Source organism: Talpa europaea (assembly GCF_964194135.1).
Source record: "Talpa europaea genome assembly, chromosome: 4".
Taxonomy (NCBI): domain Eukaryota; kingdom Metazoa; phylum Chordata; class Mammalia; order Eulipotyphla; family Talpidae; genus Talpa; species Talpa europaea.
The window spans coordinates 84,663,692-84,689,361 of NC_140070.1; the positions used below are offsets into that span (position 1 = coordinate 84,663,692).

General features: G+C 37.5%; 1 protein-coding gene across 4 annotated transcripts in view; it reads left to right on the plus strand.

Annotated features, from left to right (window-relative positions):
• EPHA6 (EPH receptor A6) overlaps positions 1-25,670 on the plus strand; it is a gene marked incomplete at both ends in the record, with an annotated part of 657,283 nt that overhangs the window by 622,395 nt on the left and 9,218 nt on the right. For 2 of the 4 annotated variants that reach the window (XM_084232801.1, XM_084232802.1), the window contains 3 exons: positions 5,546-5,695; positions 21,655-21,848; positions 23,970-24,041. In XM_084232801.1, the coding sequence (XP_084088927.1) occupies positions 5,546-5,695; positions 21,655-21,848; positions 23,970-24,041 (416 nt within the window). The remainder of the gene's footprint in view (positions 1-5,545; positions 5,696-21,654; positions 21,849-23,969; positions 24,042-25,670) is intronic. The other 2 variants (XM_084232803.1, XM_084232804.1) reach the window with 1 other exon arrangement.

Below are 25,670 nucleotides of genomic sequence, written 5' to 3' on the forward strand. Positions count from 1 at the left end.
AGTCTCTGTATAATGAGTTACCCAAATAACCAGTAGTTACCCACTAAGAGTTAAAAAACAAAAGGGATGAGGGGAAAGTCAATGTTCTACTTCATAACTTTCTAAGATATGTCATTTGTACTGTCACTTTCCTTTTTTTAAAAAATTTATACAAGAATTGGGGTACAGGCCAGAGGTGCAGGAGGGTGAGAGGATTCACCAGAGACAGAGTGGGGAACAGAACAGGCAGACAGACCGAAAACACTGCTGAGGGGAGCAACAGGCGAGACAGGAGAGGCCTGGCGCACCATGTGGGTATCTCCCTGGCTGGCCAGGAATTAAACCTGCGCTGCAGAGGCTGTGGACAGCTTCACAGCGCTGTGCTCAACCACCTGGGCCACCCGGGAGGCCCTGTACTGTCACTTTCTTAAACAAAAGTGTTTAAGTTGTTTTACTCTTCCTTACCACTCAGGTTGATCACTGTGACTGTTGTTTGCCAAGAGTGTAAATCCCGAGTGTGCTATCTGTAACCGGGCTGGCTACACGATCTAGATACCAACACATATGGCCTGTGTCCTTACAATTTAGTGGGAGCTGAGAAACTGTGGGGAAATAATAAAAATCATTATAGTTTACACTTTATGATCATTAATTCAAATCCCCTCGTGTTGCACATCTGAAATCTATAGCTCAAGAGTAATACTTACCCAAGGCCACACATTAGACTATAGCAGAGATGTATCTCACAATTTGCAGCTCATAAAGGAAAAAATTGGTTTAGTCGAAATTACCATTAGAAATTCCTTAAATGAATCTTTAAACCTGGTATTTGGGACAAAATGGATGGACCTCAAGGTGATTATGCTGAGTGAAATCAATCAAAAAATGTAAGATTTCAGATGGTTTCATTCATCTGTGGAACATAAGTACCCCAAAACAATTGTACACAGACAATAAAAAGAATGAAACTTGCATTCAGCAAAAAGAAGATAATGATTACCAGAGAAAATAGGAGTAAGGGTGGAGAGAACGGGGAAGGCAGATTGATGGGTGTAGGGTAAGGAAAAAATGTCAGGCTTTTCTGCCCTCCCGCCATCAGGACAGATGATGGATCCTTGCGGTCCTGAATGCATGCCTGATGGCGGGCACCTGGAGTAGAGTGTGGGCATAGGTAGATGGGATTCACCTGGGCTAAGACTGTGCTTTTAAGGGCCAGTAGAGGACGTCATGAGGACGTCAGTAGAAGCCGAGAAGCCAAGAACAAACGGAAGCCAAAAGAAGAAGAGAAGCCGACAGAACGCCAGAGAGCCCAGATAGAGTGAAGATTTGCTGGGGGCTGGGAGGACTGCCGGCCTCCCAGCCCCGCAGCACCCCTGCCTGCCACGTACCCACTAAATCCCAATAAAAGAGCTGCAAAAAACCACTGAGGACTCTGACTCCTCCTTTGCCCAGTCTGCTGGATCATAGACAACCTGCCCTGTGTCATTCTTGACTTTACAATGGGGTATGGGCATAGCTGCTTGGTGGAGGGGAAAAAAATTACAGAAAAAGAAAGAAATAGCAAGGTGTGGAAAAAAATAAAGCCTAAAAAAAAAAACTCAAAAAAGAAAAGAAAAAAAATAAAGATTAGAAGGTTAGCCTTTAAGGCTCAGGTGTTAGTTAAATACACCAACAGCACAACTGCGGGGGCACCAGGTGTACAGGTGCAGGTCTCCCTGTTCGCTTTAGAGCACTTGTTCCGCTACAATCACACTACCAACTTATTAGACAGTGAACTCTGAAGATGACTTGAAAAACAAAAGTTTTCTAACAGCCTCTTCAATAGTCATCATTGGCTTACTTCCCGTTCCTCCTGTGCCCCGTACGTGAGTAAAGCTGGCTGCATAAGGGAGGTATTAGTAGATGAGAAAGCTTTTGAGTTACAATCATTTTGACTAGCATCTCTGGTAACTGCTTTTTCTCACAAACATATGGTAAAGAAGATGTAATGTCCCAGTGATTGTGATTTCAAATCTAAAATACCATTTGTTCGCTCCTGAAACCTGAACAAACATCTGGTGGTTAATGCTTTGTGTACCTTCATGCAGTACCTACATCTATGACTCAAGATCATGGACAAAAATAAGTAGATGAGACTAAGCCACAAAAGTTTATTGGTCCACTGAATTCAAAAACATAAAAACAAAAAAAGGAAAGGAAAAAAGAACTAGGCTTCTGTGTCTCCTCCAAATTAGGAAAATCAATACAAGCTGTGTGGGCTTAAGGATCTCTTCCTTTCTGTTTCATCGGCACTCAGCTGTCAACTCTCTCCAGTATATATCCTCCCACTAGGGAAAAAAAAAAAAAGTGAAATACTTCCTTTCTCCATTCCTTGTACACTGACAATTAATCCCAGTTTGTGGCTACCGCCAGGTTCATGTTACCTTACATTTTTTTGTTAAGATTGTATCTCCTGTATTAAAACTTTTGCCCCAATTTTTCAATTTTTTTTCTTTTAAGATTTTTTTTTCTCATTCACTCTTTCCACTACAAGATGACTCTGAATAGATTTGAAATAATGATGTATTGTGCATTTTGCAATATTACTCTTCTTAGGGGAAAAAAAATTTGGTTTTTCAAAGCAGTAGTGTATTGATCTAGTAGGGCTGCCATAAAATACCACAGGCTGAGTGGCTCAAACAAAAAAACTTCCTTTTCATGGTTTAAGATGCTGGACAACCAAATCAAGGTTATCAACAGGTTTGGCTTCTCCTGACCCTCTCTTCTGGGCTGGCAAATGACCATCTTCTTGCTGTATCCTCGGCCTCTTCTCTGTGCCTGCACACCTCTGGTGTCCCTTCACCTTCTTATAAGGACACTAGTATATTGGATTAAGACCCACTCTTACCATCTTATTTACCCTATCTCCCTAGCTCCAAATAGTCACATTGCGGTGTAGGGCTTTCAATGTATGAATTTTGTGGAAACAACAGTTCATAACCGGTAGCATTGCTATTCAATCATTCTGTACTCTCCTCCCTTGAGAGAAAAAATAAAATCCTATAAGGGAAAGTGGAGAAGTTATCAATTTATATGTGATATCTTATTATAGGAAATACAAATTTATATGTGGATCCTTTATGTGAGATATCATTTATAATTGAATAACCATAAAATAATGCTTAACTACATTTTTTAACCTGTCCTAATAGAACTCATGAAGATTTCAGAAAAGAACCCCTCAGCACACCAGCAATTGAGTTCCACATATTGTTTGCCAGATGAGACAGAGGAAGAGCCAGAGTTGGAAATGCCAAATGAGACTGCTGCTCTCGCATCTGCTCTGAGGTTGAAGTTGGTCTCATTCTCTGAAAGTGTGGTTTACATGTTTGAAACAAGCCCGAGTTTGACTTAAGTGACTTCAGTGGACTGAACCACAAGTTTGAGATGCTTTACAATAAAACTAAGGCTGCTACAGTGCCACTTTGATATCGGTGCTCCTGTTCAAGGAGAACCCTTGTCTCCTCCTGAAGGACAGACCACACTAGTTTTTTCAGAACAAAACCTTATGTTTTGTTGGCTCATTTACAATATTCCCATTTCTGCATTTTTTCACTGGTTTGGATTAGGGCAGGCACCTTGCAAATAAAAATATAGGATACCCAGTTTGGATTGAATTGCAGATAAATAATGATTTTTTTTTTAGTATAAATGTGTCTCTCATGCAATATTTGGGACTTCCTTATGCACACACAAATATATATACATATTTATAAATATATATCATATGTATGGATATATATGTTCATACGAGATATACTAAGAAAAAACAGGTATCATTTACCTAAATTTAAATTTAACCATGGGTTCTGTGTTGTTGTTTTTTTATCTATCAACTCTGCTTTGAGTTCTACAAAAAATCCTCCCCTTTCAGTTCTCTCCCCACCACCACCCTCCTAACCTACTACCACCAACTTTGTGGATTTAATTTTCAGCTCATAATTTTATGCATCTTTTAACTTCTGTCCCCAAGTATGAAAACTCCAGGCGTCAGGCTACATTCCATTATATTGTTCTGATACCTGGTTCTGGATATCCAGAGTTAAAACATAAAGTCAGCTTTGCCTTAAATACCCCCATGCTGAAGTATTTATATCTTTATATCAGTGCTCCGTAATATCTTTATATCAGTGCTCCATAATACTACTGTGATAGCACTAGTAGACATTATGTGCTTAATAAATGTGGGGAAGCATGGCTCAACTTCTGCGTCTGTAAATCTATAACCTTGGGCTCAGTTTGCTCACCTGTAAAGTCAGGGTATTGAATTAAAGAGATATTCCCCAAGGTTCCTTCTAACAATTCCATGCTACGAGTTTTAATGCCCTCATTTTCTGGTGAAACCTAATTGTTCCTATCCGATGAATCTCTTTTCCCTTCAGGTAAACCGAGTTTAGATTACTTACTAAGTAGTATTTAGATTGCCCGATTAATGGCTTCACCTTAAAGATGTTTAACCTAAATTCCTCATGGGCCAAAGCGTGCACCCCATATTCCTTCCATCCCCCACTTGCCCTGACACCAGACTGTGCACTCAGCGGGTGAGCAGATGATGTGATCATGAAAGTGCCTTTAATGATGAAATGATTGCATTGTGGTGTGTTCTGAGGAAAATCACGTTGGAATCTGAAGCTGAGAGCCGCCTGCCCGCCGCTCCTTGTTCTTTTCCGCCATCTAGTGGCACAGCCTTGCTCTTCCCGCCCGGTGCTGCCAGGCTTCAAAGATGATAAATCAAATGGATGAACTGTTTTATTCCTGTCATTACAGTAAAAAGAGGTATATAGAGTGTGTCAAGAGATGAAATGTAATAAATGTTGATAAAAAATAAGCATAGCCCAATAGCAGACTTGAATACCTGAACATTATAGATTAGATTAAATTCATGCATTTTATTCTCTTTAATATGTTCAAATGTTAACTTGAACTCTGAAGAACAAAAAATATAAACTAGCCTAAAGTGTTCTAAAGAAAGATTATCCTTCTCAGGTACTCTTGCATAATGTTAAAGGGATTTTTAATCTAAAATAAATGATATCATAACAAATGAAAGGGGAAAGAAAATTAAGTTCTGATAAACATTGAATCTGTAGAGAATGTCTCCATGCTGTATTTAACCATTTGTCTTCAATGACTAGAACTTACTATATCATTATTTATATATGCAATACAATGTTTAATGAATGTGGAATTACATCTAATTTTAATGTCTTAGAACATTAATTAATCTGGAACTTTCTTCACATGGCATGATAGTGGGCTTAATTGTGTGACTCTAAGATGAAAATAAATTTCTCTAATGAATGAATTAAAATATTTCTGAAGTGTGACTTACTTCCTATTAAAGCTGTTTTCACTGAATATTCTAGGAAAACTATTTGACATTTTAACATTATTTTATTGTTATTTAAAATGCCAGTGCTGGCATGTGGTATTTAGATTTTTCTAACAAAAGATAATTAATTGGAATACCACTTGTTTTTTAATACATTTGTTAGCCAGCTGAGAAATCTCTTAATTTGTTTTCCAGGGTGGAAAAATCCCCATAAGGTGGACAGCCCCAGAAGCTATTGCCTACAGAAAATTCTCTTCAGCCAGTGATGCGTGGAGTTACGGCATTGTCATGTGGGAGGTCATGTCCTATGGAGAGAGGCCATATTGGGAAATGTCTAACCAAGATGTAAGTGCCATTTTTTGAGTGTAAAAACATTAGAATGGGGGAAATATGTCTTTTGAGCTCAATCATATGACCTTCTTAAGTCTGCGACTGGGTTTGAAAAGCTGAGTAATCCTTCCCTCTGAGCTGTATTTAGTGCCGTAGGGACAGCGATTGGCTTCATCACATGAGTGCCTGATCCACATCTTAAATCTGAGACTTCCACACACATTGTTATAATGAAGTGTGAGTATGCTTATGCAATAACTTTGACCCACAGAAAGCAAAGAGTAATGTCTACCTTCTACTTCTGACTTAATGTTCTGTACTTAATGTAGGGAACAAATTAATTTAGACTAGATGCCACTTAGAAGTATAACAGTAAATGCTTTCAGGCAATGTGTTGTCAATATATATCATCTAGTATGGTTCTTTTGAGATAAATGATGCTTCTGTAATGTTTTATTCTATTTTACCTATAAAAATTATTTTGGTGGTTAATAATATATAACAGGGTAGTTAACACACAGTTAAATTTACAACCTATACAAGAGATAGGGAAGTGCAAATAAGTAAGCTGTCCAAACTGAAAATATATTTTAAAATCCCATTTCATCTCAGAATTCGACCTTGTCTACTCAAGGCATCTAATGGTTTCTGAGACAATGGTAATGGGAAATAATTTGCTTCTGAATGTTTATGGATGAAAATATCTATATAACTATATGAAAATCCCTGACCAGACTCAGAGAACTATTGTCAATTTTCTTTCCCTTTTCTCAGTTAGTTGCTTGAGCTACTTCTCCATACCTCATACTTCATTATTCCATCCCAACTTCAAAGTGTCCAAGTAGCTTAAAGTTTTACTCATTTGCAAAAAAAAAAAAAAAAAAAAAAAAAGTTTTTCCTTTCTAATGTCAGGCTTAGGGGAGGCTGAGTTTTGGTCAGTTTGTAATGGCTATTGTTTCTCTCTGCCATACAGCATTACTTCCAAAGCTTAGTCCTGCTCAGTCCTGTGTTTGCCTACTGTCTCTTGAGACTACTAAGACTAGGCACTCAAACAGCAGCAGGTTTAAGGTTATAGATAACTCAATCATTGCTTTCCAAGTGCATCGTCGAAACACCAAGCAACTGTACCTTGGCTCTGCAGAGCATCTGGTCTGAAGTACGAAGTGGCCATAACCAGCAACCTCTGCTCTACTTGCAATACCTCGACTTTTTGATGCAGGGCATTTGCCCAGAGTCAGCCATTCTTTAGGGCATTTTATTTGAAGGGCCTCATTGTTCTTCCTTACCACGGGGCTTTGTTTGGGGCAATGTGTAACCATCTCTTCACTCTTCTTAAAATTGAAGCTCAGAAGCAGAAATTTGTTCCTTTATTTCCATAAGGGACTCATTTGTTTATACAACTATCTCAGGTAATAGAAGCCCTTTTCCTTCACAGTAGTTCCTGTTCTGTCCTAAGCCCAGCTTGTCTGCTTGTCCTACTTGGGAATGACTAAAACAGGCATTAAAGCAAATCTCCAAAATAAAAAATCCTTCCTCCTAGTGAATTATATATAGACTTCGCGGAAGAGGTTACACTACAAGCACCCTCCTTATTTGGTACTCCATTCTGTCCTTGTTTTAACCAGTCCCCTAATAGACTACAGCTTAAAAATTGGCCTAACTTATACTCAAAATAATACACCCTTGCCAGTAAAATGGTGTTAAGCATTCATAGCTGACATCCTTCTATTAACTTGTACATTTTGTACAAGTTAAACTGAACTCATATTCATGTATTCATTTTAAAGTATCTGTTGGGTACCTTCTCTGTTCCAGTAACTAGAGATGTAAATGTCAACCCTGGAAGGAGCCATAAAGATTATCTACACCAACCTGATTATGAAACTAGGGCTTACAAAAGTGACATGGTTTCTCTAGAATCTCATAGCAAATGATCACACAATGATCTTTGGAGACAATTTTAATCACTTTCTAAAATAAGTAGTGGGAAAGAAAAAAAAGGGAATAACTACCTCTTTCATAGTGGTTTGGTTATAATATTTGTAGTTCCCCACATAGGACCAGTGATTTCTTGCCCTCATGGAGCGTACATTCTAGTGGGATTAAGATATTCTATAAACAGAGTAAATAAGAAAAACATAGGGTATGTGTCATGATACACTTCTTTTGGGGAAAAAAATCAAGAAAGGATAAAAAATGCCATAGTTTTCATTTAAGTATAGGAGGTATATTATAAAATATGTTAGTAAAAGTCATCACCTTATGGTCATAAAAGTCATAAATAGCCATCCTTCTAGACATTCACATGTAGTCATTCATTTTTCATAAATATTCATTCTTATAATAGGATGAGACAAACAAACATAAAGAGAAAGTCCATTTTTCCTATCCCCTGGATTATTGTCTTACGGCCAGGGACATATTGTGCCACCAGTTTAGTAGCCATGCAGTTGTTATGTAGACTACACTTCGGGCATGAAAGTCACTGAACTTTTCAAAGCTTCTCAGTTCATGACCAGTAAACATGGTAAAAGGACTGGCTTAGACAATTTTTAGTGTACCTTTAATGGTAGCATACTATGATTTTATAATATTTGAATAAATAATCATCATATTTGTTTATGCAAAGGGAAGATTCAAATAGTCCTTTTATGAAAGATTCAAATAGTTCTTTTATGAAGCTCTTTTATGAAGTTACTGAATCTCTGTGCGGATCCCAAGAATTAGAGAAGATTTCTATTGAGCAGTTACAAGTAAAGATACCAGAGCACAAAACAGAATTTTTTGAAGAGTATCCTCTGAGGGAAAAAAACCCAAATATGTAGTTTCCAACATGGACCACCATGTAAATTGTTCATAATTGTTGCTTAGAGCAATCCAAACCTGTTGTCAAACCCTCCCTTCCTGGCTCACACGCACAGCAGCTCACCCAGTCAGTCTGGCCATGGGTATTGATGATATGTGTCCAGGATGACCACTTAGAGAGAGATTCTGTCTATTAAAACTCATTTGGCCACAGAGACTATATCTGGAACCAGAAGAGGCTGCTGCAGCCAGGAATAGATTGCCGACATTAAGCCTCTTCTCATTCGTTCAGGATTGCCAGTGCCCAAGCTTAGGTCTAGCACTCCTTCCATCTTGGGCGCCCTTGTTTTTCAATCTAAACTGGTCTGTTTTTTTCATGGTCTTTGGGTAATTACCAAAGAATAGTCAAACCTGAAAGAACCTGATAATAGAAGTAAACAAAAAGTATGGGGAGGGGAGGAAGCCAAATCCTTAGATTGGTCTTTAGATCAGTGCAAACCCAGAGGGAAAATATTAAGAGCCTTTTTTTTTTTTAATGTAACTTGTAAATATTTTTTGCTGCTATAGTGAAGAGAGTTGAAATTCTGTTTAGCTTAACATATTGGAAGTCAGCATATCTGTGGCAGATCCTATAACCAGAATTTCTGTTGGGAAGCAGAAATAGCTTCATCAAGTTTCCCTACTGTTCTGTCCAAATACTAATTATTCCTATTTATCCTGAATTTCTCATTAGTTTGGTCAAAGCATCATCTTAGGTTTTACTTTTTACACAAAGGTACATTTAAGGTAAGCAAACTAATGTTTGAGACAATAAAATTAAACCTTGTTCTTTTAGAATATTTTAACTACATGTTGGCGAGCTTAAGCTATGGGCATAGTTAAATATAGAATGTTAACATTGTTTTATGATTTTAGATGAATTTAGGAAATTTCAGATCATCTTTATGAATTATTCCCTCTATTCTGCAGACTGTGGCATATTTTATTACAATGAACAATTCTGAGTTTGCAGAATCTTGTCTAGTGAATAATATAATGAGTTTGCCAAAGGTCAGTGACACTGTACATAAGGGAAAGGAAATGAGAAAAATAGAGTGCACAGGACTTATGCGTAAAAGGCCTAACAAAAGTAACAATAGATGTCAGCCTCTTAGCCGCTCAGCAGTTACCTATTAAACACATAACCCTCACTGTGTGTAGAATGGCGACAGAGAATTAAAAACCCAGTCCTCACTCTTGAAGAGACTACTGTTTAGGCGAGGAGATGACATTATGACATCTGTTAAGTCCCCAGTAGAATGTATACTCCTCAAGGGTAGGTAGACTCTATGCCTTCTATTTCTCTTCAAAAGAAACAACATTATGTGAATACAAAATAGTTATATTTTTTAATATGTATCTAAAATGCATGCCTAGTCTATTATTCAGGGTTCTTTTGATTGTACATGACAAACTCAACCTGAATTAACTGAAGTAAAAATAAATTGTTTCATTTGTGTGTCTAAAAAGGAATGTTAGCAGTGCTGAGTCCAGAAGATCATGAGGATTTTAGTGCTTCCTTAGGTCTGTTAACCTCATCTTCTCCAACTGCAAAGGTTTTCTTTGCTGTGTTCATTACACCCCAGACTCAGTATTCCAGTTTAACAGCATCAGCAGAATAAGATGGTCATCTTTCTGTGAAAATCATATACCAATCCAAGAGAAGACTGATTGGTTCTTTTAGGGCCCTGACCAACCTGAACCAACACCATGCCAGGGAAATGAATACACTGATTGGTCCAGGTAGGTTTATGTGCCAGCCTATAAAGTCATTTCCTATAAATACATTTCCCCAGACATTGCCCAGTTGAAGATGGGTAACAAAAGTCACCCCCAGTTAAAAAACACTGCTTTAGAGCTAGAAAGGTCTGGGATTGAATCCCATCGCTTCAATTCACTGGCCATTCAATCGTAGGCAAATAGTTTAAGCTTTTTGAGAAACTATAACAGGTTTCAGAATTGTCAAGTATACATGTAAAGTGCTGATACATAGAAGGTGTTTAATTAATCAGTGGCAGTGATCATAGCTTCCATTTTCTTCAAAATTATTCTCTAAGATAGACACTATTACTGTTTCCATTTCTATATATGAAAACTGAGGTTTTTCAGAAAGTTTAACTCACCCAAAGTTACTTAGCAGGTTAATGGTTACTTAGCAGGTTAATGGTGGAGCTGAAGTTCAAGCACCCTGCATACTGTAATGCACATTTTTACTCTCTAAGCTATCCTGTAGAAGTCTAATTTCAGAGGAATCTCTACACCACAGAAGTTCTTCATAAAGATCAGAGCATCTTTAACTATGCTAGTAATTCTGTCACAAGAGAGTGTTTTCATTACTTCCTGTTTTTGATTGTGGATTGACTCATTGTTTGGAACTATAAATCTTTTCTGTGTTATTTTGTGTCTTGATGCTAAAAAGTATCAAATGTACCATATTTATTATATTTTTTAGAAAATATTCAAGATAGTATCTTAAAATTAAATTCTAATCATCAACATATTTAGCCTATTACAGAAATGTGCCACAGGCATGTTAAAGGTATAAGGCACCTTGCTGTTTTTCTAGATTTTTTTTCTTTTTCTTAATGTATTGCAAGGTAATGTCATATGTTATTTTCATCCAAATTTGAAATAATTGTTGTTTACCACATAATGAGAGTTCATTGTAATGCTAGGAGCTATACAAGCTCCGAAGATGACACTGAGGGCACTGCAGTTCTTCCAACACTTATGCTGTGTGATGTGCTTAGCAGAAGAAAATGGAAGCAAAACATGAACAGCAGGCAACATTAAATAACCAAATCCCCACAGAGCTAATATGTAGGGAAAAAACCTAACACCATGTAAATGAGAGGCGACTTGGCTCGAACTAATGATCTGAATGCAAGACTGGAGTCTTGGGTTTTGTTTTCTTTTGTTTTCTCCCTGACAGCATGCTGTTTTTTTTTGTTGTTGTTTTGTTTTGTTTTTTGTTTTTTGTTTTTTTAAGAGAGATGCAATTCACCTTGAAGCAATTTGAAACCCAAATGCCTCCTGGGTATGGTAGCGTCATTTAGGCAGATGCTACAAAGCTAGTTCAGTTTCCCAAAAAGAGAACCACTATCAAGGAACATCTCATTTGAAGTTTACTAGGAAGCATAATGCCTCCTCGGTGTTTTTGTGTGTGTTTTTCCTCCTTTTCAAAAGCTTTTATGTAATAATGAGTTTTGCTTTAGATTGTTTTGTGAAGCTTACCTAAGGAAAAACATTGGCGTTTATCTTTAGGGTTTTCTCTTTAAAGGTGATGTGGCTGGAAACAACCTTTTGACCTTATCTCAGTTGATTCCTTTTTACAAAATTTAAGAAGAAAATAAGCTTTTACCGTATTTCTTGTTTGTCCTCATAATTCCATAACCTTTCTCAATTATAGGTCAGCTTCAGCCAAGAATGGTGGATGTGTAGAATCCACTTACCTCAAATTGCAGCATGATTTTATGACTCAGAGAGTCCAGTCATTTCCAATTTTTGTCTCTGATTGGATTTTCCAAACCCTACTTTATTATGGAATGCTCCTTGTGTAATGATCTGTGTAAGATACAGTAAATTGCTGAAGGCCCATTCCCATTACTTCAACATCCTATATTACAGAGGGAATTTGTGCCTTTATTTGAATATGTATTCTTCCAAATCAATTTCAAAATGCCCTTCTTTTTCTCAACTTTCAGTAATTCTACTCTTGGTATATAGGCGATAACAGTATTTTAATTACATACTGATTACAATAGCATCAGGCATATCTGCTACCAAAGTAAGTAATGGGGGGTATTATGAGATGTAATCAATCACCATTATAAATAATACAGATAACAAAGTTCTAAGTAAAGGAAACCAATAACCAGTATACTACTACCACAGTATAATTTTCAAGAGAATTTTTTTCATTAAATTGACCACAAAGCTAGAAAATATATACATGCCAGCAATGTTTTCATAAAAATCAATTAAGCCTTCAGTTTCTGTTAAGAAGAAATATATTTTCAATCTTAGCTTTTATCATTTTTATTCATGTTTGATTCTCTGTGGAGCATTCATAAAGAAGGCATTTTTTAAAAGATTTATTTATTTATTTAAACAAGCACTGGGTACAGTCAGAAGCATGGGAGGGTGAGAGAATTCACCGAAATACACTGCTGAGGGGAGCAGCGGGTGCGGCAGGAGAGGTTTGTGGAACCATGTGGGACCCTCCCCAGTTGCCAGGAATCGAACCAGCGCTGCAGAGACTGCAAGCAGCTTCGCAGCCCAGCGCTCAACCACTGCGCCACCAGGGGAGGCCCAAGAAGGCATTTTGAAATTCCTTTTTCCTTTATTTTCATAAACAATTTTATAGCTTTAAGATATTTTTAGTGGGTCCAGGAAATGTATTATTTAGAATTCCCTAAAATCTTTCTAATATCAAAATGATGCACCAGTGAGGAAATATTTTTCCCCCACTGAGTGCTTAGGAAAATGGTCCTGAGCTTTGAGAACACTGGCTTTTTAAAGAAAAATGGTTTCAAAAAAGTAGATTTAGATTGTTCTTTATATTTCTAAAAGTGTAATTTGCTGGTGGAGAAATGGAATAGCAAGGAATCTCATAGTTCTCAAAATCTTTCTTAGCTTCCTGAGCAATAGTCTGTCCCTCTCTAAAAATTTGTCACCCTGAAGGGATCCCCGTGAGCACTTGGAATTCCGTGAGCAAGAGCCCTTTGATGAAGGTCAAATCTAGATTTGGAGATTGCAGAACCTGAGGATCTAGAGATATCATAAAGTCCTGCAGACTAGGCCATCAGTTTTAGTGACTCTAAAAAACATAACTTTTTGAACTGAAAGGTACTATAGCAAGACCTGAATTCAGTTATCTTCTCTTTATTAATGAGGAAGCAGAGATTTGCCCCAAAACAGGCCTTGTTAGTGATAGTGCAGGACTTTAGTACAATTCAGATATCTCTTTCACTATTGCTCTTTCTACTATTTAAAACTGAAGCTTAGCTTCATAGAAGATGTTAGTTATCACAGCCTCAAAAGTGTGACCTTCAGCCGTTAGAACTGAAGATTCTCCAAATGATAAATCTCTTCATGACCAACCTTATAACCTCTTAGAGACCTACACACTGTATTGTTCCCTGTTCTGTTCACTGGTTCAACAATCTGAAAGATGGTAACCCACTAAGGATAAGAACTCTCTATCTTCTAGGTCCTTGACATTTTACTGTGACTTTCACAAACTGAAATTTGAGACCACCATGATCTTAAAAGAGATATTATCTTAAAAAGGAAATATTAGCTTTCTATACTCAAGTGATTTTACAAATTATAAGTTAGCCTCTATAAAAAGTGTTGTCTGTCTGTATCTTAATCTTTCATGGCTCATTTCCCCCCTTTTTAAAATATACATTGAATTTCATTTGAGTCTTGATTACTTTTCACTGAACTCTAAAATCCGTATGTGGAGAAAATATTGAATGAAAGAATAATTCTACAATTATAAATGTTATTTATTTATAACCACTTTTCTAGGCCTATGTAGCACAACCTTTAAATTCATATCAGAAAAATACATCACCAGCGTTTTCATTGTTATTACATTTCGAACCTAAACATCCTAATATGTATAAATAATCATCACAAAAAGTTAGCGTACAATGGGAACTTCTGTTTCATCAACCCCCTTTTACCTAAAGTTAAAGGTTTTCCACAAAGCCATGGTGGCTGTAGAGGGAAGGTGAAGATAAAATCATTTCACTTTCCATTTACTAGTGTACATTGCAACCCTTGATAAAATTTTGAGACAATTTCTTTTAAATGACAGCAGAAATAACTAAATTCAGTCAGCTCCTTTTGGAGATATTTAGTAGTCTCATAACATAAAAATGTGATTTCCTCCATATCCAAGTAGTCATCATACAACAGTATTGTTTAAGGACATCTCAGTGTCTTTGTATTGACTATCTACTCTTTGTTTGCCTTGTTTAATAAAAGATGCACAGTCCCTTGCTTTGATTCAGAAAATCAACACAATTGAAAAACTCAGATTCAGCAAGAACAGAACAGTCTGCTATGTGCCGCAACTAAGCCTTATGTTCACTCTGGGCTGCTAAAAATTGCAGTGTTGATGACAAGGAACCAGTACAGTCTATACAGAATAATCAGCCAGGTTTTAGATAATAATTTCTGACAGAATCTAATTCCTTTCCCTTCTGCCTGGAAATTATCACTGCAGTCATTTTCATATTTTTCACTTTATTTCAATTTTCTTCTTACATTTTTAAACAAGGGTGTATGTAACCTTGTATAACTCTTCTCCAAAGGATGACAGCCTACAACAATCATAAAGCCAAACAGAAAATTCTCTCTAGTTAATTATCACCCCTTCATGTCCTAAATCAACAAATCTCAATTAGTCCTTTAGACAACACACCCCATATGCTCCTGATTTCTTGTCACTCCTTAATTAAGGAATCAGAAAATACCAAAAAAGCAAAATTTTTCACCACAGAACTGTTTATAAAGGTAAAGGTTAATATAGGTTTTCTCAGACTACCCTTACTGTAAAGTTTCTATAGATCCTATGTGACCATTGGGGCCCCATCTTGGACTTGACCAAGCATTGTGCTAGGTACTGGGAATGTACAGAAAGAAAAACAGTAATGGCTTTGCAGGAGCTAGCTTGCCGGGCTGAGAGACCCCCAAGGGTTTTTAATGGCCACAGCAAAGGGTAAAATGAGTCTCAGCTAGAGGTGAGGACTAAGATCCACGTTCACAGTGAGTCACAGCAAAATTTCAGATGTGGCAGCTTGGTTTTTTATAAAGGCATTGAAGGAACATTAAAAATCTCAGATCTTTATCATTGGAATGAAATTTAAGTAATTTTAATAGTTCCTACTAAAGAAAAACTGACATAGATTCATTAGAATGCCATAAATGGTTCTTAAAAATTTTCTCAATTAGGTCAAAAAGTGACAGTGGCAAACATTAGAATGACAATAGCTGAAACTCTCATGTTCTTATACCCAGACTGACCTTATAATTTATTTTCGAAAGTAAGACCATTTTGAACACAGAAGGCAGAGGAGGATTGGACTGTCGATTATGCAACATAAATGTAAAGTAGGTGAGCTGGAACACAAAGTCTCCTTACTGATACTGTAGATTCGATTGAGAAAGACTCGAACCTACAATTTACAGAGGAGAAAGTTGGAGTAAGTTCTGGAATATCCAGGATATTTATGAATCTGATTTAAGTGAGATTTATATATCTAATTACTAAAAGTAAGATACAGGACTTCCACTTTAATAAATAAAATACACTATATATTGAGTCCATCTGAAGGGAAATATATTCAATGAGTAAATTAGAGTAACAGTTTTTTGAAGTTTGAGACTCATCATTAACAAGAGCAGAGTTTAAACCTATTGTAAATAAAAGATTTTTCCCTGCATTTAAAATGTTAATCAGTTTTGTTATAATGAGGAATAGTGCTATATTCTAGCTAGGGAGCCTTCTGTATAGTGCCTTTGCTAAGAAGTTAACACTCACAAAAAAAAACACCTCAAAGCAAAAATAAAAAGTTCCTCTTCTTGTATTATCAAAATAACTCTCTGTGCCATTCTTAGATATGCCCATCATTTATAACTAAACAGCACCTTTTGGATAAAACAATGTTTCACATCAGTAGGATTGTTAAGGGTGCACTGTGAGAGATAACTAGAGAAGGGAAAGAGGAGAAAAGAAGACTTGTTTTGAGGTTTATTGCAGTGATGAAGATGAAAATAAATTATTTGAATAGAGGATTAAAGCAGAGCAGATTAAAAATATGTGGAGGTGGTAGTATCAGCATGACAAGTTAATTTTGAGCATCCAGAAAGACAGAGGCCGAATGACTCTCTGATGTCTAACTCGAATCACTGGAAGAAGGGTGCCACTCTTCCTTCTCCTTGGGGAGAAGCAGGGTTAGTTTTAAGCAAAATAAATCTAAGGCACCTTTATCACCACTTGATGAAACAGTGTGTCTGACAGGTGACAGCTTTAGTAGTCTGGAGAGGAAGCTAAACAGAGCTGGAGCTAGGGACACAGAGGAAAGAGCATGGAGTGTGTGAGTATGAAAGAGGCTCAAGGTCTAATTCTGGGGGAAAGAGTCAGGGATATGGCACTAGATTCAGAGAAGTTTTTAGCTGCCATCATTATGATTTGCCAAAATCTTATTAGTTCATTCTTTAGGGAATTTCTAACTATGTGATCTTGACCCAATGTGTTCATCAGTTTGAGGTTAGGTTTTCTCACCTGTAAAATACATATGCTCATATAATGTGTTGTTTTGAGGCCTGGATAAGGTGAGCTGTGTTAAAACACCTACCTTATTTTTTGTATCCCTCAAAGTTACTGCCTCCACAAAGGCCATCCTGATCTCCTGCCTGGATCACTGCAAACCTACCTGGAGGGATCACTCCTGCCCCCTCCATTGCATTCTCCACTTCACAGCCAGGGGGAGCTTCCAAAAGAAAATCTAATGTTCTTGCTAAAACCTTTTCCTCCTTGCAAAGAAGTTTATGTTTATAGCTTGTAAAATCATTCATGAGCACAATAAATACAATTTTACCTAATCTTTCAGCCTCAAATTCACAATTCCTCATCTTGAAGACTCTTCTAGCTGCACAGTCCACATTCATTCCTTGATCAGGGGTCATCTCCTCTCTTCCTCTTACCTAGTGGATCTTGCTACCTTTTACATACCCTGTAAGATTCAGCTTGCCTCCTCTGCGAAACCTTCGGGAGATAGGGGCAGGTACACTTCCCACCTGCCCCCATAGCACACAATTCTATGCGGCTCTTTTCATTTCCAAACCCCCCTATCTCCTTCACCAGGTTATACATTTCCTAAAGACAGTGATAGCACACTCAATAGTATATTTTAAGTGGTTAATACATATCTGTTTGGACACATAAATTTTTTAAATCCATTGGAAAGATGTTGCATCTTTTAACCATTGTTGTGAATAATAGTCCATCAGTTTCTTTTCTGGCTATCTTCAAAATCAGAATTATTAGTATAAGGACAAGTTAAACCTCTGTATTTCAATTTCTTACCTGTAAAATGAGGATAATAGTAGCTATCTCATAGGATTACTATGAATACTAAGAGTTAATACATGTAGGGCCTCCCCAGTAGTGCAGCAGGTTAAGCACAGGGCTGTGAAGCTGTCTGCAGCCTCTGCAGCATGGGTTCAATTCCCGGTCAGACAGGGAGAAACCGACATGGTGTAGCAGACCTCTCCTGTTGCGCCTGCTGCTCCCCTCAGCAGTGTTTTTGGTCCTTCTGCCAGTTCTGCTCCCCGCTCTGTCTCTGGTGAATCCTCTCGCCCTCCCATGCCTTTTGGCCTATACCCCAGTTCTTGTATAAAATAAATAAATCTTTTTTTAAAAAAAAAGGGTTAATACATGTAAATCTTTTAGAACTTCTACCCTGAGGCATCCAAGAGCTCTCAAAAATTGTGAGCTGCTGTTGTTATAGTCACTCTTTTTCTTCTTGTCTTTACTGTTTCCTGTAAGATGGGACCCTTCATGTTTGACACCTTTCATGAACAAGTTAAAAATTGAGGAGACTTGGGCCTTCCTGGTGGCCCAGGAGTTAGGTCTCAACACTGTCACAGTTATGGCCTGAGTTCAATCCCTGGTCAGGGTGCTAACCCACTATAGCGCAACAGACCTCTCCTGTCTTGCCCACTGCTCCCCACTCGTCTCTGGTGAATCCTCTCACCACGCCCCACCTCTGGCCTAGACCCCAGTTCTGAATAAATAAATGAATGTTAAAAAAGAAGATGAGGGCCTCCCCTGGTGGCGCAGCGGTTGAGCTCTGGGCTGCAAAGCTGCCTGCAACCTCTGCAGCGCCAGTTTGATCCCCGACCACCAGGGAGGGTCCCACATGGCGCGCAGACCTCTCCTGCTGCGCCCACTGCTCCCCTCAGCAATGTACTTCGGTCCTTCTGCCTGTTCTGCTCCCCGCTCTGGCTCTGGTGAATTCTCTCGCCCTCCTATGCTTCTGACTGTACCCAGTGCTTGTATAAACAAACAAACAAACAAACAAATAAATAAATAGATAAATAAATAAATAAATCTTAAAAAAAAAAAGAAGAAGATGAATTGAGGAGATCTAGAAACCAGAAGCCAGCACAAAGAAAAATCCTGAGTCTGCTGATCCTCCATACGCCCCCACAAAGTGGCAAGCTAGGGCTAGACACTCTGCTGGATCCTTTATGGGTGAAAGTTTCGGAAATGGAGCATTGCCTTCTTGACACTCCTCTTATAGTGCAAGTATGAGAGTAACTTTTTCGAAAGAGAATAAACAGCCTGCTTGGCACCAAGAAGTCTAGATTTGAGTGCAAACTATTTTCAAGTGAGAAAGTCAGTTTCCTATCAGCTAAGGACCTTGCAGTCAATGAGAAATAGTAATGGGATTCTGGACAGGAAGAAGTCACTAGTCTTACATGAAGCTAAGTTTGGGTCTAGTCGCTGTTTTTCAAAGGAGAACAATCCCATTTCACCTGGTTCATTGTCCAGGCAAACCAGTGAGATCACTAGATCATTATGGACCATTAATGCCACTTGATGCACCAATTTTTTGTCAATATTTTCTTTAGAAGAAACTTGAAATAATGTCAGACTGTGCTTCAAATCCATCTTGGGTAACTTTAGACCCAAGTTCTTTAAAAATCTATGCCTCTATCAATATAAATCCAAATATTCTAACAACATTTTGTTTAGGTCAGTAAAACTTATTTAATATACCAGGTTCCATGCTAAATGATGAGACTGCAAAATCTAAAAGCAATATCCTGCTTTCAAGTATGTATAGCCTTAAAGAAAAGCTGCTGAAAAAATTACAATGTAATTTAAGAGATGCAACCATAGAAGACTCAGAAGCATTCACAAATAACTCTGTTCAGCCAGAGATTGCATTTTGCAAACTATGAAGTAAATATGTTTTTTATTTACCTAAAATACTAAACTTAGGTTCCAAATGGAAACAGGAGAGTCCAATTAGCAGATTCTATGACAAAAAAATATTGTTAAAATTATATAAATTGATACAAAAATCAAAGCAGAAAATGTTATTATCATAAGAAATGAAAAGGATTTCTGAGGAATACCCAGATCTGGAGAACCTAAAAGGAACTATCTTCAATTTCCAGGTCTTTCATCTGATAACTGTGTGAACTTACTAAAGTTCCCTAAATTTTCTCTTTAAGAATGGGTATAATAATTACCACATTATTTTAAGTAGTAAATGAAGAAAAATATGCAAAGTACCTAGTGTATGATAGATACTCAATAAAGATAGCTAATTTTTCCCACAGAATATATATAACCTCACTTGTCATCTGTTGTATTCTAGGCACTTATAATTGGGTAGCTGTGGTAAATTGATTAGAGAGCTCTCCTAGGGTGGAAATTTTTTCAAGTTATTCTATAATGGAATTCTACCCTATTTTTCTTAGTTACTTTTCAAACTATCTACAGTAGTTTGATGTATTGCAAGTAGTTTTATATATATTCTGTTTTACCAAAGTGTGCCTTAAAATGTCTGAAAAATAAAAACCTACTTGGTAGCAAAAGTAATCAGAAAATGACAAAACGTCCTGTTGAATAATGAAATATTAAATGAATAGAAAAATGCTGGTACACTGACAGGTTAAAGTGTTCTGGTCACAAAGACATTGCTGAGATTATGAGAAGTGCCTTATTAACTAAAAATCCTAAGGCTTAGAAAGAGGTTCTGGGAACAGGAATATTGCTCTTTTATACACACTGCCTCTAGCATGTCAAATAGTGTCAAGTGCAAAAGACATTAAAATGAGATGTATTTTTATAAAAGAAATTACAGAAAGCAGGTCGATGATGCTGCATGGAGTTCTGTTAACAATATTAATACTTGATATTTATATTTCTTTTGTGACAGAGCAGAAGTGATGCCGAATGTGCCTATTTTTAAATACTAATCTGTCTCTCAGTTTTTCCACCTCAAAATGGGAAAAATAACATTTTTCCTTTGTCTTTCTCCAGTCTAAATAAGAATACAGATTATATATATATTCACTTAAAGACCTTTGAACACCTCATTCAAAAGTAAACTATATAAATTCAGGGTCATTTTTACTGCATGTTAGAAAATTCCCAGATGGGTCATATACTCAACAAATAAATATCCTGCCTTATCTGTGATTTCCTAAGTAGCAAAAAGAAAAAAAAAAGTGTTGTCATCTTGTTGTTACTCTGAACTTTGGATTCTTTTAGAAATTCCTTTCCCTAAAGTTTCACTGCCACATAGAGTAACTATTAGCCACATGTGGCTATTTAGACTTAAAGTTTCATTTACTAAAATTAAAACTAAAAATTCAGTTCCTCAGTCCTACTAGCCACATTTCAAGTGCTCTGTGGTTACAAGTGACAAGTTGCTATCATGTTGGACAAAGAAAACATTTCTTTCATCACAGAGAGCTCTGATGGAGAGAGGCTGACACTCAGGCTGAATGCTCCTGTTGCTCTGTGTGTTTAAGTTAGCCATTGTTAACATTTCAATCATTAAATGACCTTAAAAAGTATGAAAGTAAATCAGTAGCAGACTAAGGGTAACCCACAAGTAGGTGGAGAGGAAATAAATAGGCAATAAAATAGAAAGAAGGATTGATAGCTAGAAAAGGGTACACTGACATTGTTATAAAAGGTTAAAATATGATTCAGGAAGTCAGTACTTCAGCCAAAGTATGAGTTTACTTAAAGCATTGGTTGCATGTGGTTTGCACTCAATGCATCAATCTTTTGCTGACTTTCTTATGTTCTAATTGGGTTTTAAGCTGTTCTAGCTAACTCACAGTTCACCATTAGGATAAAACTTAGCCTCCCTCTGTAAACCACATGGTTAAAAAACATGTTTTCCTCAGACAGGGGTCAGCAGGTGCCGTGGAGATACTTGGAATTCTTGTTCATAGCTTTTGTATTTGTCTTTATTTAGAACGCTTGTACTACAAGTAGTTTTCATGCTTACCAGTTTTTTGGTTTCTGCTTCCTGTATTTGTCTGCAAAAGCAGGAGATTAACCTGTGTGTATTTGCATTTAGGTCATCCTGTCTATTGAAGAAGGGTACAGACTCCCAGCTCCCATGGGCTGTCCAGCATCCCTCCACCAGCTGATGCTCCATTGCTGGCAGAAGGAGAGAAATCACAGACCAAAATTTACTGACATTGTCAGCTTCCTTGACAAACTGATCCGCAATCCCAGTGCCCTTCACACCCTGGTGGAGGACATCCTTGTGTAAGATGCATAATGTTGATTTTTTTCCTCCTTGACAATCATAATTTCTTTCAGGTTATAGACAAGACTAACAGCTAGAGAGAAGAGAAAGTTTGCTTTAATAACATCTAGTTGACAACCATTTTAGAATGTTCTATATAAAATATATTTTATTTATCAGCTGAAAAATAATTTATAAACATTTTTTAAATGGATATTTTTCATAAGAAAAGAGGTTCCCCTTTTTTCCATATCTAATTTTTCTGAATCGCTTTCTTTTTTGTTTTTTCCTGTGTGGGTCTTTGGTATTTATTTATACTTTATTTGCTGAACCTTTCTTCCCTTTACAAGTATAATTTGTGTGTGCGTGGAGCCCCTTTAATTTTCTTATCCATTCTCGGATCTGTCCCTCTATTTGAAATGGTCAGAAAGATGAGCAATTTGTGAATTAGCCAGGAGCAACGATGTGATATGATCACACCCAACTGTTGTTACTTTCTCTTCCTAAACCTGAAAAAGATAGAGGACAAGTCAGGAAAATGAAGACACTCATACACAATTTTCTAAAAGTCAGTAGAGTTAAGAAGATATACTCACCTCTTTCTGAAAAGCAATTATAAGAAGGCTGTGGGAAATTAGAGAAAAAAGTACTCTCATCTATGTCTGAAAATATTACATTTAAAATAGTATTAAGTTGAAAATATATTTATTTAGCACAAATTGGACCCAGAAATAACCAAGGTATTTCCAAAGCTCACTATCTTGGCCCAGAGGATGGCCATCAAAATATATAGATGTTCAACTTTAGGTTACAGGTTCAAGTCAATGCACGTTTTTAGTGAAAATAAGGCCGAAGGCTCTTCAAGGACTACTGGAAACAGGATACCGTTCATAGCAGAGCATATAAGAGTTCACCTCTAAATCACTAATTGGCAGCCTCAGTAAAGTGAAGCCAAGCATGAAATAGCTAGAGATTAAACTATTACTCTAGCCCGTCTTCCCAAGAGCGGTCCAACACAGGAGGCAGTAAAACAAGGGGGTGAGAAAGAGGAGGCTCTTTGGATTTTATCATGAAAGCCTTGGGCAGCTGTTGAAGGATTTTAAACAGGAAAATAGCATGATCGTATTTACATTTCTGAAAGTGAAAAAGAAGAAATAGGACTGGAAACAGAGACAGTTAAATATTTGCAACAATCCGAGCTAGAAAAGTTTAGGACCTGATTTATAAAATAGGAAAAAACTTGGGATCAGAAGATAAAATCATGGATTTATTTTTAGGCAAGGGAAACAAATATGTCTCAATCATTAACTGAATATGGAGAGAGGAGAAAAGATTCAAGGATATTTGTCAAGTTTCTTTCTCCGACAAGCTACTTGAGAGTATTACCACTGACAGGAATGACAAATATTTGGAATTGAAATGAGACAATTTCAATCATGCTGAGTCGAAGATACCTGTGAGGCATCTAAGCAGAGATGGCCAAGGGGCAGTTATGTTTATAGGCTGAACCTCAGGTAGAAAGAGCTGGGTAGAGATGTACGTGTGGAGATCATCAGCATACAGATTGTATATGAAGTGTACAATCATTAAGAGAATCCAGGAAAGTGTGCAATAAACAAAAGGAAAGAATGCAACCCCCTCGGACACCAAGATTTAAGATTAAACTGCAGAAGAGTATCCACAGGTGACTCAGAAAAGCCAGACAGGTAATGAGGAAAGGGGGAAGAAGCAGTGGCACAGAAGCCAAAAAAGGAGAGAGTTTCAAGGAATGTAATGCCCAGGACCCCACAAAGCTTAAGTAAGATAACAAGTGAAATATGCCCTTAAATTTGGTTGCAAGGCATCAGGTGCTCTTGGGCAGCCTTTGCCAGGGCATTTTCAACAAAGCTGTAGAAGACAGATGGCAGTGGAGGAAGAGTCAGAGAGGTCAGAGAGAAGAACCCCATCTCTGAAGAAAAAGGGAAATACAGAAAAGGTTTCTAGAGTTTTGTTTGTATATGTTTTATTGAAGAGACAGCATGCTTTAATGATGAAGAGAGAGAGCTCGTAGAAAGGATCATGAAATGAGTCTGCATTAATGGGGGAGAACACTGGCGTCTCTGAACTGAAACCACTTAACCTTGCTTCTTGCTGTGGTGCAGGATTAACGGACTCCACAGCCAGTGCCCATCAACAGAACTCTCTAACTGCTCGATGGCTGTAGAAGCAGGCAGGTAAGAGCCTTCTTTTTGAAGAAAAGCAGATAAAACAATATTTATCTCCTGGTTTGTTAAGATTATTAATATTCTACGTATTTGGAAATTATCGGTGGAAATCATAAGGTGGGAAAAATGCCACAGGAAAAAAGTCCACAGGATCCAGAGGTTTTGGTGAGGGGTCATATATGAGTGCCACAGGTGGGTGGATTACTGGGCTGTGCAGAAATCCCGGGGCCAGGCCCTCAGTTAGCAAGCTCTGCAGTGACACCACCACATGCAGGTGAGAAACTGGGTGCTTTATGTAAAGTTGACAGTTTGATTCAGTTCTAAAGTCTAATCTCTGGGAGACCAAATGGAAGTTTTTGTGACTGATTTGCTAGCCTTGTTTCTGACAAAGACATATGTACTACTGCTTTTGCCCTTAATATACTTCTGTTTGAGAAACCAAAGGAACCAGAGTTCTAAGGGTATCTTGCCTGGACTTTTATCAGCATTATTTTCACAATAACCTGAGTAGCCTCCCTCCGCTTACCCACCCACTCACCCCCATTGCCACCTACCCACCGCATTCCTGATTCCAGACAACCGAGGCTGGTTAGGAAGAAGAGATGTGGTAGATGAAAGGATATAACATTAGTAAAGAAAAGCCTGCTTTGTTTTATGTTTATAAAACTGTGCCGTTGCTCCTCCGTCTCCAAGTCCCGAAACCCTGCTGTCTGTCTGGAATGACGCTAGGTTAAGGAAACATGAGAGAGCATAGAATTTCAATATTTCCTCCCACTGAATTTCTCAAGCAGGTAAAGGAGTCTAAGTGTATTATCTATAGCAACCCTTGTTAAATTCTCCAGCACTATCCCCAACTCCCAGGGTTCTCTCTCTCCTCTTCACTGACATGACTCTTTCATCTGTCCCCGTGGTTTTTATACAGTGTTAATTGCTCTTTTCTGAAGAATTCACCTGAGAAGTTTTTCATCCTTTCTCTTGCCAGAGTAGTAAGAGGGGAAGAAATTAAGGCAACAGGTGGATGTGTGAAGCCCATAGCATGATTTTCTACTAGCATACTGGAACCTCCTATACCTTATATTTGTAATCTTCTCTTTCATAAAAAGGCCACCAAATAGAATATGTGTGTGTGTGTGTGTGTGTGTATATATATATATATATATATTAGAGAAAACTCATTTTCTGGAGCAGCAGCTGATGCTCTTGTTCCTGACACACTCCCAAGGGAGTATTCAGAACTCATTGAAGTTCCAAACCTCCATACTTTCTCTGCTCAAGGAAGTATATGGATATATAAGTGAATTTGGTGATGTAAGTACAATCTTACATTTAGTGATTTGTGAAAAATAATTTGCAAGAGGACCTGAGTAATATAGGCAGTCATCTTAGCAAACAGGAACTAGAACCACCATTTCCCTTAGTACATATAAATCCATCATTGGATTTTCAACCACTTGGCTTTCAGTAATACTGAATCATGAAGGTAAAGAAAAACTCTTACCAGTATCATAATTAAGAACCTCCTTTTTAGAGAACTGAAAGTGTACATTATAAAACCACATGGTACTGTCTCCCTCCACCCAGTTAATAATGCTATGTCTTCTGAGGGCAGTACTTGGTAACAATTTGATATAATTGATT